The 15,582-nt window shown below is 43.6% G+C and overlaps 1 protein-coding gene across 2 annotated transcripts in view; it reads right to left on the reverse strand.

Annotated features, from left to right (window-relative positions):
* The window catches only part of LOC130914519 (RNA-binding motif, single-stranded-interacting protein 3-like), a 227,298-nt gene that overhangs the window by 112,109 nt on the left and 99,607 nt on the right, over window positions 1–15,582 (reverse strand). For both annotated transcript variants that reach the window (XM_057833781.1, XM_057833779.1), the window contains one exon: window positions 4,177–4,268. In XM_057833781.1, the coding sequence (XP_057689764.1) occupies window positions 4,177–4,268 (92 nt within the window). The remainder of the gene's footprint in view (window positions 1–4,176; window positions 4,269–15,582) is intronic.

A 15,582-nucleotide genomic window follows, 5' to 3' on the forward strand; every position in this document is an offset into this window, starting at 1 on the left:
GAAGCATGCTCTTATCTTGCTGGAAAAAAAATGCTTAAAAGGAGAAAGTATTGCTTGTCATTGTTAACTTGGATTAATTACAAACCCACTCATTGACAAGAGATAGAAAATCCTTTAGGAAGGTTATACCACCCACATTGACTCAATGACAATTCAGAGTGCCTAATTCGCTGCTTCCTATGAACACATTATGAATCAGTATTATCGTAGATATCCTGTTGCAATGGGTTACAATGGGTCAGCTTCTGTACATTCCCTATTGTATGTGTGCTGTGGTGATGATGGAAGGATGAAGCTGCAGCTGCGGCTCAGCTAATGTGCTGTTTTCGCAGTGTCGTTGACGTAGCCATGGAAAGTCGTCTCCAGAGACATCTCTGGCACAAAAATGCATGGTAGAAAGCACGGTGTGTCAAATACATTTATGGCAAGGTGTCCTTCCTGGAGCTGATTCTAAATTGCAAATTATTTACATAGGCATGGTGCAAGCTATGTTCTTCTGTTATTTTTTTTCAACACACAATAACAGAATGTCTATTTTTTTTTAGTTCAGAAAAAAAAAAAATTTAGTTCAGAAAAAAAAAAAAACAGAAATCTGGCAGATCGGCATCAGAGCAAATGGTTGCACATTCAGTTGATAAATTTGATAAAACTGGAAAGTGAAGGTGACATGTTTGTAGAAAATGAAAATGAAAGAAAATGTATATGTAAATCTGGATAAACTTGATATATGATCAGTTTTTACACAAAGAGCTTGCAGTGGGCATTTCCATAATGACAGACCTTGCTGTGCCAGTACGCTCAAATTGACGCAGATCAGCCTACGAAATTCCAAAACACGAGCGGCGTTGCACAGACACGAAGATACACTAGTCTTGCATTTTAAACCCTTTATCATACTTCACTAGGAATTAAAGCTGTGTGAAATTTTCGATTCTTAGATTATTCGTGATTCGGCGGTGGAAGATTAGAGAACGATTCACAAACATCCAAATTCAGATTATTTAAATATGCCAAGTAAAGTGGAACTAAAGCACAGTCTGCACAGGCTTCCGGACGCTATGGGGAACGGACCAAGAGTAAACATCCACAACTCACGCTTCCTAGATACAAAACAGCAATAAGCATGGCTGACCTGACTAACCAACTTCTCGGTGAAATCAGACATGCTCCCAAAAATTTAAAAGCAGACACGAGGAATTATTTTGGATTCGACTAGAAAATCTTCTTCTAGAAAATAAGGGATTTCGAAAAATGTTGAAAGCAATAGAGCCGAGGTACGTCATCCTGCTATTTCACTGACATGGCACACCGGCTCTCTGGAAGCAGACAAAAGTAAAAATCATGCCATCGCTGTCGAATCGACTGACTCGCCATTACGTGCAATGCATGAAAACCACATGGGTGCTAATATGGCTGAGCTGCTTAGCGGTACTATAAGTGAATGGAACCTGGCAAAAAAATGTTTTTGTTGTTACAGACAACGCAACTAATACGGTTTTTGCTGCCCAGCTGGGTAACGTTAGCCATCTGACATGCTACGCCCAACTTGTTTTTTCGACTGCAGGAGTAAATGCCCAGCAGAGCACTTTCATCTTAGTATGTCGATCAACTCGTGTTCTTATACAAGAACAACAACAATTTTCTCAGTATCTAAACCCACTTGACCAGTCCTGCATATTGTTGAGGTTTGGATGCAAAATGACTTTTTTTTTTTAATTATTTGTACTTTAAAGTTTACATGTTCATGTTTTTACAACTTAAGAAGCAGAAAAGCACTTTATGAGCTTTTGTATTGAAGTAGTAGTACACATTGTCTTTCATTTATACCTGCTTGCACTTTTTGGTTGGAAAAAAATAATATATTCCTCCAAAATGCTGCAATTTATTCTGTTGATACAGAATGAGGACCTGAGTGTTTATTTACTGTTTTGAACTGTTAACTTGATACCGAAATAGCAGTTTCTTTAAGCCTGAGAGGATTTTAGAGTGTGTGTGTGTGTGTGGGGGGGGGGGGGGGGGGCAGGGGGCTTGGGGTTGTGCAACAATAATCGATTTAGAATCGAACCGTTGCCTCTGAATCATACTTGCAATCGAATCGTGAGGTGCCCCAAGATTCCCACCTCTACTAGTAAGTTAGGAACTAGGGGTGTGACAAAATATCGAAATGGTGATATATTGTGATACTTTCTATCACAAAAGGTTATCGATATGCTCCTGCCAAGAATCGAGATATTGTTTTAAAAAGGTGTCAATGTCTAAATATAAATAAATAAAAAGGAACCAACAAGTTGCTACCAAAATCTTCCACCATAATAGTGTCTCAATTAACTCTAAGACTGCATTGACGGTGCACGACAACGAATACATTTAGACTAGGAACGTTCGTTCATTCGAAACCAGAGCATTCACAGTCATTTTGTCCGATCTTCAGGGCATTTACAGGTCATTTCCTGTTGAGTCTGAGTCATTGCCTATTCATTTGGGTGATTCCCAAGTAACTTCATGTTCTGTAACTCAAAATAAACAGGAAGTGACCTGTAAAATACCTCAAAATCAACAGAAAGTAACTGAAAATCAACAGGTAAATGACCTTAAATAGCCCAAAATTACCTCATTGCCCGGCATTGGCTGCCACTGACGGCCATAAACGTTCAATCCATTTGGAGTGGGAGGGATGGCAGCGAATGAACATCATTCGCTGCCATCCCTCCCACTTCAAACGGATTGCACGTCTACCAGTGATAAACTCATTCCAATTCACAGCAGGAGCTTGTTTTTCTGTTTATTGGTTGTTTGTAGAATATTCTAGAATGATTTCCTGACCAATGTATCGATAATCGTTGTTTCGTCATATCATCAGATCATCGTTATCGTGAGCTTTGTATAGCAAATCGTATCGTATCGTGAGGTACCAAGAGGTTCCCACTCTTATTAGGAACCCATCACACTTTGGAACGAAGAAGCTCAGAATCACCCTGAAAAACATTTACAATCAAAGTGTCAATCCTTCAGTAGGAACACTCCAAAATATCAGACTACATGGATGATTAATGAGCAAGCATTTAGATTCAAGCTTGTCTTTGATTGAAACAGAAAGTTCGATAGCCACTATTTTCCCCAAACTTTGTCCTAAAAACTGTGGAAGTTTAATTGAGCTTGTGTATCTCTGAGTATGTCTGTATATTATTTTCATTAATTTCATTTGACTTGCATTCCAAGTCAGAAAAGTTAGCCCGGATGTCAGAAACTCTGTTCATAATTGGTTGACGAAACATTACAAAGTTGGTGTAATTTTATTTCACTTTGACTTTCCTTCCGTTCCCCCGGAAACTCAATCTCAGAGGAATGGATGACTCTTCTCTCCCTAATAACAGCTAAACACATCAGAGCTGCTCTTCCAAATGACCCCCCCAAGCCATTAGGAACAACGCAGAAGATAGAAGTCTAATGAAAAGAGGTGTAATAGAAGAGCAACGTGGCTCAGAGGCTTGCTGCTCTTTTAATTCTACTGGATGCTTGTAATGCCTGAAGACTGCTGCATTTTAATTGCACACCTCACACAAATCTAAATGAAGAATACTGTGATATAGTTTTAATGAATGTGAAAGAAAGGCAGCCCAGTCCTTTTTTCCCCTACACAACTGCCAGGCAGGCAGACGTGCGCCCAAAGCAAAGTAACCTGTTTGCAGTTTTTGATTAAAGAAAAAAATACACACAACAAAACTGAAAGACACTTTAGTGACCTTCTGCTGCTGCTGTGTTATGGTGAGATACATGATAATATAAATTCTGCATCGCTTGTGTAGTACAGATGAGCATATTGGTATGCACATATATCTGCAATTGCTGGTATAAACAGACAAAATGGCAAACTATGACATCAAAGTGAAATAAATTAAGTAGGCCATGTGTTCTACTTTTTCAATCAATAATCTTGTCCTGGCCATGGTTGCGCATCCGTGACGGCATACAGGACTCAATTTATCAATCAATAACCACACCATTGACCATTTAAAACTGCATATATCTGTCTGAATTCAATCGTATTCAACATCACAATTCCATTACTAGGAGGGCTATAGCTGACATGGACAATTATTGCATTTATCATCCCCACAGTCAATGTCTTTATTTGTCTTCTTCATAAAATGGAGTGAAGGGCAGCAAAAGTCTTACCTTCGCCATCTGTGCCTGTACTCCACTGGCTTTAAGTGAGGTCACAGCTTTCTGTGCAGCTGAAGGGTTGTCAAAGTCCACAAAACCATAACCTGCAGTTCATCAAACAAAGAACAGAACTTTAATGACATGTTAAAAAAGGTTCAGGTAAAAGCTTTTTTGTTTGTTTTTTGTTTCGTCTTTTTTGCAATGTATTTATATAGTCAAGGTCAGCTCACATATTTAAATGCAAGACAACACCGTAGTAAAGTGCACCCGAGCGGAAAGAATCTTGTTTAATAGTTTGGGGAAAAAAACAAGATAATTTCATTTTTCTGATGTGTAGTAGTGGAGAAAAACATTAATAAAAGCCCATATTTCCAACACGTAGGCGAAATTGCAGCTAGAAAACATTTTCAAATACCAGAACTGTTTAAGCCAACAAAATGTGAGTTTTTGAGATAGTCCGCCATTGCTCGAGATGCCAGTTATACCCACAATTCCCCAGGCCTATTGTTTTGGGATCCACAAGTATTTCAGTGATTTTAGCAGTTGTTATTTAAATACACCTCCTGGCTGGCAATCCGTAGGTTACCTCCAGCACAAAGGAACGTGGGTATAACTGGGGTCACATATCCATCACAAAATGGCAGTGCCTACGAGTTGTGTCTATTTGTTTATTGTTTTTTCCTCAGTTATTAGAGGTTTAAGAAATTTTTGATTTGCATATTTCAGACTATTTCAGCAACATTCTTTTTCTTTTAGGTCATTTATACTACTTGTCTTGTGCTTTAACTATGATTTATCAATACACCCATTTTCAACACCGCTTATCCAGTTCGGTGTTGTGGGGTGCTGGAGCCTATCCCTGCTGACATCAGGCCAAAGGAAGGCTGCACTGAATGACAGTCAGTCACAAAATACTGCAGTGGCAGACAACCATTAACACTCACATTCAGAGTCACTAAAACCCCTTTCCCACTGAAACTAGTAGGTCAACGCGCGTTTTTCCAAGCCGATGCATCCCACTAGCAATTGGCATTTGGAACCTTTCCCATTGACGAAAAAGACGTTTCTTTTTTTTTTTTTTTTTTTCACCCGTCTAACCCCCACCCCTCCTGAGCCGTGCGTAAGGTGCGTGACGTCACCACGCTAAGATACGCTTCGACAAGTGCGACCAAATTCATTCAGTTCAAAGAAGTTAACAATGCAAAGCAACATGGAAGCCTCCTTTCTGTTTGTGTTCTCTGTTTTCATGCATTTTACTGCCCGCAAAATGGTCGAAATGCAGCAAAGGATCAACACTGTGCTTGTGCTGAGGCAACGTAGGCGACGTAAATTTTGGTTTGAAATTGAAAGGAGTCGTGTACGTCACAGGAGGAGGAGAAGAGCCTTTGTTTCGTCTGTTATGGCTATTGCTATGGCTATTGCTAACGCTGCTACACCGACTGTTCGCCGTATGTGGATCCAGGCTAGAGCACATGGTTTTTGGTTTTTGTTATGACGCATCACGTACTAGCCTACGTCACCACGTAGATTAGGGTGTTGACTGTTGACCCGGGGTTTTGCTTTCACACTGCATGGCGATCAGAGCCGAGGTGATTTTAACGCGGGTCGCTTGGCGGGTTGATTGACACGGGTCGAGGCGGGTCGCTGCACCTTTCCTACTGCCACCAAAAGTCGATTGTTAGCGGGTTGACACGGGTTTTTTGGCCAGTGGGAAAGGGGTATAAGTGGGAACTGAACCCATGCTGTGCACCTCTACACTGTGTGCTACTTATATGCTACTGTACTGTACTGCATTGAACTGTACTGTATTGTACATCTATAGCTATTTACATTACATTGATGAACAGAATAGTATGTGCATTGCATATATTCTGCAAAAACAAGCATGCATTTTTGCCTGGAGTATCAGAAAAGAAGATATACTGTCGCTGTACAATATTTTTGTTATATTTTTGTACAAAATAACTACAACGAATTACAAAAATTCATTGTGTCTTTGTAACATAGCAGCCAGCAACGATTATTCGGATTATGATAATTAACCACTCCAAATCTGCAGCCTTTGTGTGTTTGAAACATCTGGAGTTTAAAAAAAAAGCCAAAAATAGACACTTGCTTCACTGTTTTATGGTTACATTTGGAGGGAAGCTGAAAAGAGCCAGTCGAGCTATGAAAAGATGGCCTCATTTAACTAATAGCTTTGTGTCATTGAGCGAAAAGAGTTTGCAGGGACAATGAACATTACTAAGGGAATGTTAGTGAAAGATCAGTTTGATCATGTTTATACTAGTGCTGTCAAATTTATCACATTAACGGACGGTAATTAATTTTTTAAATTAATCACGTTAAAATATTTGACGCATTTAACGCATGCACGGAATGACCCGCTCATGCATTGCGTCAAACAGATTACAATCACGCCGTTTTTGCACATTGAGAGCTAAAAGGCGGTGAAACGCGAGTGGACACAGGTGTTCATTGGACCGCGCCTTTTATTGGAATAAGCTTTGGCAACTCTTTCACAACAAACATAACTATTTTGGCAAGCGACGTGGAGAAGAATGACAGGAGATGATTTTTTTCTTTACACGTGTTATTGAACACAACGCAGAACATACACCATTTGCAGCCACCACTGACAGTCATGGTTGCCCAACCTCCCATCATGCATTTGGGCGGAACAGTTAAGTTGCTGCAGTATCATTTATTGAAAGCACAATAAAAAATAATATTCCTATTTCTCCAAAAAAATAATGTTCACAAAAAGAAAAGCGCTCAATCTGCCACGTTTGTGTGCCTTCTCAGTTATTTTTCTTTCATTCCAGCACATGAATCAACTAAATGGGCGGGGCTGCACAACACACCTGCGACGCATCAGGAGCACTTATTATTTAAGGAGTCCTGTCACCATACACAAGTGTCGGACTATTGCATATGCTTGTTACCTGCCTTGCTTACCGCTGTGTGCTCATCGTCATCCTCGGTGCTTCCCGACGTTCTTCGGTCGTGTTCTGGTTTGATCTTATTTACTTTTGTGCTCTTTTGGATTTTGTAGTTAGGATTTTGTACTCGGTTATATTCACGCCATCTTGGGTGCTCTCTTAGTTATATTTTATTATACTCGCGTTTTCTAGCGTGCTCCCTAAGTTGTACTTGTTATATTCGCGTTTTCTAGCATGCTCCCAAAGTTGTACTTGTTATATTCGCGTTTCCTAGCGTGCTTTCTAAGTTGTACTTGTTATATTCGCATTTCCTAGCGTGCTCTCTAAGTTGTACTTTATAATACTCGCGTTTCCTAGCGTGCTCACTTTGTTGTACTCATTAAATACAAACATTTGCTCTATTGATCTCCTGGTCTGTGTTTTGGATCCATATTAACGGCTTGCCGTCATAACAGAATAGTCCGACCATGGATCCCACAGACTCGGAGGGAATTCGCCATGCGCTTGCCGGTCATGGCCATATGATCAGCAAGCATGAACAATCTTTAAATGAACTAGTGAACGTGATCACCGCGCTAACCACTAGAATTGAAAATATGGCCCCACCTGCACAGTCCGGTGGCGTAGGTAACGCTGCCGCGGCGCCCGATCACTCCGCCCCGTCTCCGGTTGTTCCACCGGCTTCTTTCCGGGAGCCAGTGTTGCCACACCCCCATCGTTACGAGGGAGAACCCGGCGCTTGTCGACAATTTCTGCACCAGTGCTCCCTTGTATTTGACCAACAGCCATATACGTTCGCGAGTGACAGGTCCCGTGTAGCGTATACCATGAGTCTCCTCGCCGGTAAAGCGGCCACTTGGGCAATGGCGGTAAGCAACGCTAATCCCGCAATCCGTCAGTCATTCGAGACTTTTAAAACAGAGTTTGTGAGAGTTTTCGATCACCCGGTTAGAGGCAAGGAGGCAGGCAGCCGCCTGCTGGATTTTTTTCAAGGCGATCTTAGCGTGGCGGACTACTCCATCCAATTTCGCATTTTGGCCGCAGAGTGCGGTTACGACGAGGCAGCGCTGTGTGGAATTTTTCGGAGGGGGCTGTCGTCTGCGGTGAAAGACGAGTTGGTGGCCCGGGAGGATTCTTCGGGCCTGGAAGACCTGATTTCTTTGTCCGTAAAGTTGGACAATCGACTGAAGGAGCGCGAGAGGGAACGAGCCTTGGATTAGCGGGGTCGTCGTAGGTCGTCATCGCGGTACGGTCAGGCAGCGATACGTGCGGACGGCTTCGTCGAATCACCATCTGCCTCTACGCCGACGCGGAGTTGGGTCCTGACGGGGGAGGAGCCAATGCAACTCGGCAGCGGTCGTCTTTCTGCGGAGGAGCGGCAGAGACAAATGAGGGCGGGCTTATGTCTTTACTGTGGCTTGCCGGGGCACCACGTTGCTGCCTGTGACGCGATCTCTTCACGTCATCCTGGATCTTCGGCCCCTGGGGTTCCTCTCGCCCGAGGGGGGACCAGGTTCGTACATGATGGCAATCAGTCAAATGATTTGCCTCGCAAGGAGTCGATTGAACTAAAACAAACTCGAGGTGAAATGAGACTGCAATTGCCCGGAGAAGTTTCGCATGGGGGGGTTAATTTTAGGTTCACTGCTTTAATAGATTCAGGGGCAGATGAATGTTTTATAGACCAGAGTGTTGTTGATGCTCTTAAATGCCCATTAATAAGACTCTCTACTCCTAAAAAGGTTCTAGATCTTGATGGGCGACCCCTGGCGGACGTAAGGTTTATAACGCCCCCGCTTAAAACAAAGCTGTCCGGGAATCATTTTGAGGTTCGTAGCTTCTTGGTTATGCCATGCAAATCGGCTTCGGTTGTGCTAGGGCTCCCCTGGCTAAAGATGCATAACCCTAATATTGACTGGGCTAAAACACAAGTAGTGACTTGGAGTTCCTTCTGTTACGCGCACTGCTTACGCTCGGCGTGCCTACTTCCGGATCAAGCCCAAACAGTTGCCGAGCCTGTAAATTTGGTAAATGTTCCTGCCGAGTACCATGATCTCGAACAGGTTTTTAGTATAGACCAGGCTAAGACCCTGCCTCCGCACCGCCCTTACGACTGCGCCATTGACTTGCAGCCCAATGCCCCACTACCTAGCTCGAGGTTATATCAAATTTCTAAACCTGAGCAGGAGGCTATGAGAGATTATATAACCTCTTCCTTGGCAACTGGCCTAATTCGCCCTTCGTCCTCACCATTGGGAGCAGGGTTTTTCTTCGTTGGCAAAAAAGATGGGGGTCTTCGGCCGTGCATTGACTACCGGGGCCTTAATGAGATTACTGTTAAAAACAAATATCCGCTGCCATTGTTAGATTCGGCCTTCGCACCGTTAAAGTCAGCCACCATATATACCAAGTTAGACTTGCGCAGCGCTTACCACTTGGTTAGGATTCGGGATGGAGATGAGTGGAAAACCGCTTTCAAAACCCCGCTCGGACATTTTGAATACCTAGTCATGCCTTTTGGTCTGACTAATGCACCCGCTGTTTTCCAGAGCCTCATAAATGATGTGCTTCGTGACATGCTAAATGTCTTCTGTTTTGTTTATTTAGATGACATCTTAATATTTTCTAGAAGCTTGCAGGAACACCGCCAACATGTCCGCATGGTCCTCCAAAGGCTTCTGGAAAATAGGCTGTTTGTCAAGGCCGAGAAGTGCGAGTTCCACCGCGGGTCAATGCAATTTCTTGGTTTCATCGTCGAAAAGGGGCAATTACGGCCTGACCCAGCCAAAATTCAGGCAGTTGCAGAGTGGCCAACCCCCACTTCACGTAAGCAGTTACAAAGGTTCCTCGGGTTTGCCAATTTTTACAGGCGTTTTATCCGGAACTATAGTATGAGGGCCGAGCCCCTTACCAGGTAGACCTCTAATAAACGCCCGTTTGTGTGGTCCTCTGTGGCAGAGGCAGCTTTTGTAAGTCTTAAAAGGGCATTCACTAGCTCGCCTGTCCTTGTTCACCCTGACTCAGATCTTCTTTTTGTGGTCGAAGTTGATGCGTCGAGTTCCGGAGTGGGGGCCATCCTATCCCAGAGGTCTGCAGTCGACCAGAGACTACACCCCTGCGCGTTCTACTCCCGCCGCCTCACCCCCGCGGAGGCAAATTATGACGTCGGCAACAGGGAGCTGCTCGCTATAGTTCAGACTTTGCAGGAATGGAGGCACTGGTTGGAGGGGACGGAGGTGCCGTTCCAGATACTCACCGACCATAAGAATTTGGAGTACCTCCGGGCTGCCAAGCGCCTCAACATACGCCAGGCCCGTTGGGCGCTGTTCCTGACACGTTTCAACTACGTGATTACTTACCGTCCGGGATCACGCAACGGGAAACCCGATGCCTTGTCAAGGATTCATGAACCAGTGGAGGAGAGGTCTTCAGAGGAGCCTGTTGTCCCAGAGAACCTGATCATCGGCGCACTCCGATGGGAGGTCAAGCGGCTAGTGGAAGACTCTCTCCGAGGTGTTAGGGTGCCCGGAGGCTGCCCTGCTGGCAAGCTTTTTGTTCCAGATGCTCAGCGTGCAGCAGTGCTGAAGTGGGGGCACACCTCGAAGTTCGCCTGCCACCCGGGTGTGTCCCACACGTTCTTCCTCATTTCCCAGAGGTTTTGGTGGCCGGGTATGCGAAAGGACGTCATGGACTACATTTCTGCGTGTTCCATCTGCGCTCGGGGCAAATCAGTCCATCAAGCTCCAGCAGGACTTCTGCGTCCATTGCCTGTTCCATCTCGTCCTTGGTCCCATGTTGCACTCGACTTTATCACTGGCCTTCCACGCTCAAGGGGATATTCTGTCATCTTGACAGTGATTGACCGATTCTCCAAGATGGCGCACTTCATCGCTCTCCCCAAGTTGCCTTCAGCTCTGGAGACCGCTGACCTGCTGGTAACACACGTGTTTCGAACCCATGGCATTCCGTCTGACCTCGTTTCTGACAGGGGACCCCAGTTTGTGTCTCGGGTTTGGAGAGCGTTCTGCAAAGCTTTGGGGGCCACGTCAAGTATGTCTTCCGGCTACCACCCACAGTCCAATGGACAGACAGAATGGGTCAACCAGGAGCTGGAGGCTGCCCTCCGTTGCGTTTGTCAACTGCATCCGGCCTCTTGGGCCTCACACCTGCCTTGGGTGGAATATGCCCACGACACCCTCATTTGCTCGGCCACTGCGAGGTCGCCTTTTATGTCAGCGTACGGGTTCCAACCACCACTGTTCCCTTCTCAGGAGGCCGAGGTCGTCGTGCCATCCGTCCAAGTGCACCTGCGGAGGGCCCATAGAGTCTGGAGGGACGCAAGGGCTGCACTAGTCCGCACTGCAGCCCGCAACCGCCTGATTGCTGACCGCCACAGAAGGCCCGCTCCGGTCTATCGTCCAAGCCAGATGGTCTGGTTATCAACACGGGATTTGAACCTTGCTGGAACTTCCAAGAAGTTGGGCCCTATGTTCGTGGGCCCTTTTGCTGTGGACTCTGTGGTGAACCCCGTCGCGGTCAGGCTAAAGCTTCCCGGTTCGATGAAGATCCACCCGGTCTTCCACGTGTCTCTGCTCAAGCCGGTCTCCACCAGCCCCCTGAACCCTCCACCAGTGCCTCCTCCTGCCCCTCGCGTGGTTGACGGTGGGCCGGTATATACGGTGCGTACTATTCTCCATTCTAGGAGGCGGGGAAGGGGGGTGCAGTACCTGGTGGACTGGGAAGGTTATGGCCCTGAGGAACGCCAGTGGGTCCCCCGCTCCTGGATCCTCGATCCGTCACTTCTGCGGGATTTCCACTCTCTCCATCCTTCGAAACCAGGTGGTCCGCCAGGGGGCGTCCATTGGGGGGGGGTTCTGCCACGTTTGTGTGCCTTCTCAGTTATTTTTCTTTCATTCCAGCACATGAATCAACTAGATGGGCAGGGCTGCACAATACACCTGCGACGCATCAGGAGCACTTATTATTTAAGGAGTCCTGTCACCATACACAAGTGTCGGACTATTGCATATGCTTGTTACCTGCCTTGCTTACCGCTGTGTGCTCATCGTCATCCTCGGTGCTTCCCGACGTTCTTCGGTCGTGTTCTGGTTTGATCTTATTTACTTTTGTGCTCTTTTAGATTTTGTAGTTAGGATTTTGTACTCGGTTATATTCACGCCATCTTGGGTGCTCTCTTAGTTATATTTTATTATACTCGCGTTTTCTAGCGTGCTCCCTAAGTTGTACTTGTTATATTCGCGTTTTCTAGCGTGCTCCCTAAGTTGTACTTGTTATATTCGCGTTTCCTAGCGTGCTCTCTAAGTTGTACTTGTTATATTCGCGTTTCCTAGCGTGCTCTCTAAGTTGTACTTTATAATACTCGCGTTTCCTAGCATGCTCCGTTTGTTGTACTCATTAAATACAAACATTTGCTCTATTGATCTCCTGGTCTGTGTTTTGGATCCACATTAACGGCTTGCCGTCATAACACAATCAAAGAGAACTGGCATTCCCAATCAAAATAGCTATGCAAAATACACATAAAACATACTCAGACTTTGCCTTTGCTAGATCTCTAATTAATTTAAAACTCGCCCTTGACACCTTGTGGTGTATTGCAATCACTACCTTACGTAGTTAAAGACACTGCGGACGGATGGCAGGGAGCCCATGTGACGTCCCGCTCGGCGACGTCAACAATGGCGAGCTATTAGTTTATTTTTTGATTGAAAATTTTACAAATGTTATTAAAATGAAAACAGGGGTTTTAATATGAAATTACTATAACCTGTCCTCACATTTATCTTTTAAGACTACAAGTCTTTGTATTCGTGGATCCCTTTAACAGAAAGAACGTTAATAGTGTTAATGCCAGCTTGTGGATTTATTGTTATAATAAACAAATACAGTACTTATGTACAGTATGTCAGAGGTTGCGCTAGACATTTTCGTTGTCTGTCATTTTGTCTGACAGGGTAATAAAAATCCGGTCATAATCTATCTTTACCCGTCACTTAAATTTTTAAAATGAAAATGATGACATATTCAATAGTATTTAGTTTTCATTCATTTTTAATTAATATTGTAACGCTTGCTTGGCGGCGAAAAATTAGACACGGAAGTCGTGGTATTTTTCTCTCTCTTTTTACTCTGCATACCGCCAACAACACCAACAAAACAACAACTCCGCCCCCAAAGAAAAAGAGGCAACTATATAGACCCCAATCACCAACGTCACACGATAATCTTAATTGTGGTTGTCAGCCCAAAATCTTCTAAATATATATATAATGCATCTTACCAGATATAAAATGACTACTACATAGTCTGTGGTGATCGTTTGGTGCCCAGATTTCTTGTCGAATTACAGCAGTTCATCTCGCTCTCCTCTTTGGTCTTTGGGTCTCTCAGAATACGGTAGAACTTCAAGTCTCTCCGTCTATCTTCTCTGTTACTGCAACCAACCGCCACACACGCCTTCACCATTTTGATTATTAATGTTAACGAGCAGAAAAACACGCCGTAATAGGAGGCATGTACGTTACGTAGCGGTAATGTGTAAACACAACGATCTGACACACAATATGGTGGCTCCAGTCAGGGGGGCGGAGTTGTGACGTCATGTGATTGGGGTCTATACACAGGCGGCAATCTAGTCCACCAATTGGATGACCCGCTGGCACACCGGGTGCACCAATAAGAACCTCGCGTTGCTGTGTCAATCACGGTGCCGCCGCCAGACCCCGGTGACGCTACAATATTCTGACAGAATAGCCAACGACGTCATGCATTAAGAGAGACAATAGCTAATTAATATGATCACTCGCCACCCTGTGGTCTGGGGTATGAATTGCAACCTGTCAAAATGACGGACGGACTTCAGTTTTTTCCGTCACCGTTTTAAAAAACCGGTCAACAACGGAAAATATTCGGTTAACGCGACCCCTGAAGTATGTTGAATGTACTGTATATGCCTGTCTTGTGTTTTATCTTTCCATTCCAACAAAAATTTACAGAAAAATATACAATATTTTAGAGATGGTTTGAATTGCGATTAATTACGATTAATTAATTTTTAAGCTGTGATTAACTCGATTAAAAATTTTAATCATTTGACAGCCCTACCTTATATGATATAATAGTAAAAGATTGCTTACACACTAGAGTGGCGCCAGGCAGGAGAGTAATTTAAAAGCAATTCAGCTTTGGAACCCCTGAGTTCTGAGTGGGTTGCATGATAATACGATTAAATGATATTACCAACGCCTCTATAAAATCGAAAATGTAAATATATTAACTAGGGACTACATGTTCATTGCCTTGCTCTCATAAACGTATGACCACATACTGAAAAACATAAGTTCTCAGTCTTCTCCAAAATTTGGAACAAAGCTTGTTTTGCTGATAAGCAAACTCATTTTTTGTTCAAAGGCTGCTTTCTGCTTTCACGGCAAGACCTGCCACCCCATCAACACACACACACCTACACAAATATTCATACAGTTGCTAATGAAGAAATTCTATATTATGCCACCACAGGATAACAACAATTCGCACACTTGCACAGATGCACACACACAAATACACACACACACAAACAAAAATACAAATTCCCACGTATACACCCACCTCCCAAAAACAACAACAACAACGACAAATATACAAGAATGCAGATATGTAAATTCATAAAATTGTCAAATGTAGCATGATATTCAGCATAGTGGTTACATATACAAAAATGCTAAGTCGCCTTAAAAAGATAAAAAGTCTCGTTGAGCAGTATTTGACCACATTCCAGAGAGTGAACATTTGTCTAAATGAGAGGCTTTACAGAAATAGATCTTTTTTCCTGCAAGTGCACAATTTTTTTGGGACAGAACATCATTCTTAAATATGATTGCCACTTGCTCACACACTCAAACAAAGGTTTCAGAATTTGTATGTGAAGGAGTTAGTTGACAACTATCACCAACAAATCAAGGATGCGCTTGGAGAGTTAGCGTTACAGAAGCTTCCTGCCTTCTACTTGAGATTATCATGTTCTAGCGCTAACATCCCAATATATATTTGTTTAACATTTGGTTTTCCTTTCTATAGTTGGGAGGGGGGAAAACAAATTTCTTCCTACATAACAATGAGTGCATTTATGAAGATAGAAAAATTAAATCATCAGACTTACTGGACATAACTCTTCTTATTTGCGCTCTTTGCTTCTCAACTATGTCCTTGTGATGATATAAAGATAGACATTTTATCTGTAACAAATCTTTAACCCTTGAATTAAAAAAAACATACAAAGAGACACTGATGAAAATGCAAATCAACAGCACATACTAGGGAAAAAAAACAAAAAACCTGAGATCCAATTAGAGATGTCCCGATCGATCGATCGGGTCCGATCACGTCATTTTCGAAGTATGGGAATCGGAAAAAAAAATATCGGACATGCCTTTTTTTAATATAAATATATTTTTTA

The sequence above is a fragment of the Corythoichthys intestinalis genome, chromosome 4 (assembly GCF_030265065.1).
Source record: "Corythoichthys intestinalis isolate RoL2023-P3 chromosome 4, ASM3026506v1, whole genome shotgun sequence".
Classification (NCBI taxonomy): domain Eukaryota; kingdom Metazoa; phylum Chordata; class Actinopteri; order Syngnathiformes; family Syngnathidae; genus Corythoichthys; species Corythoichthys intestinalis.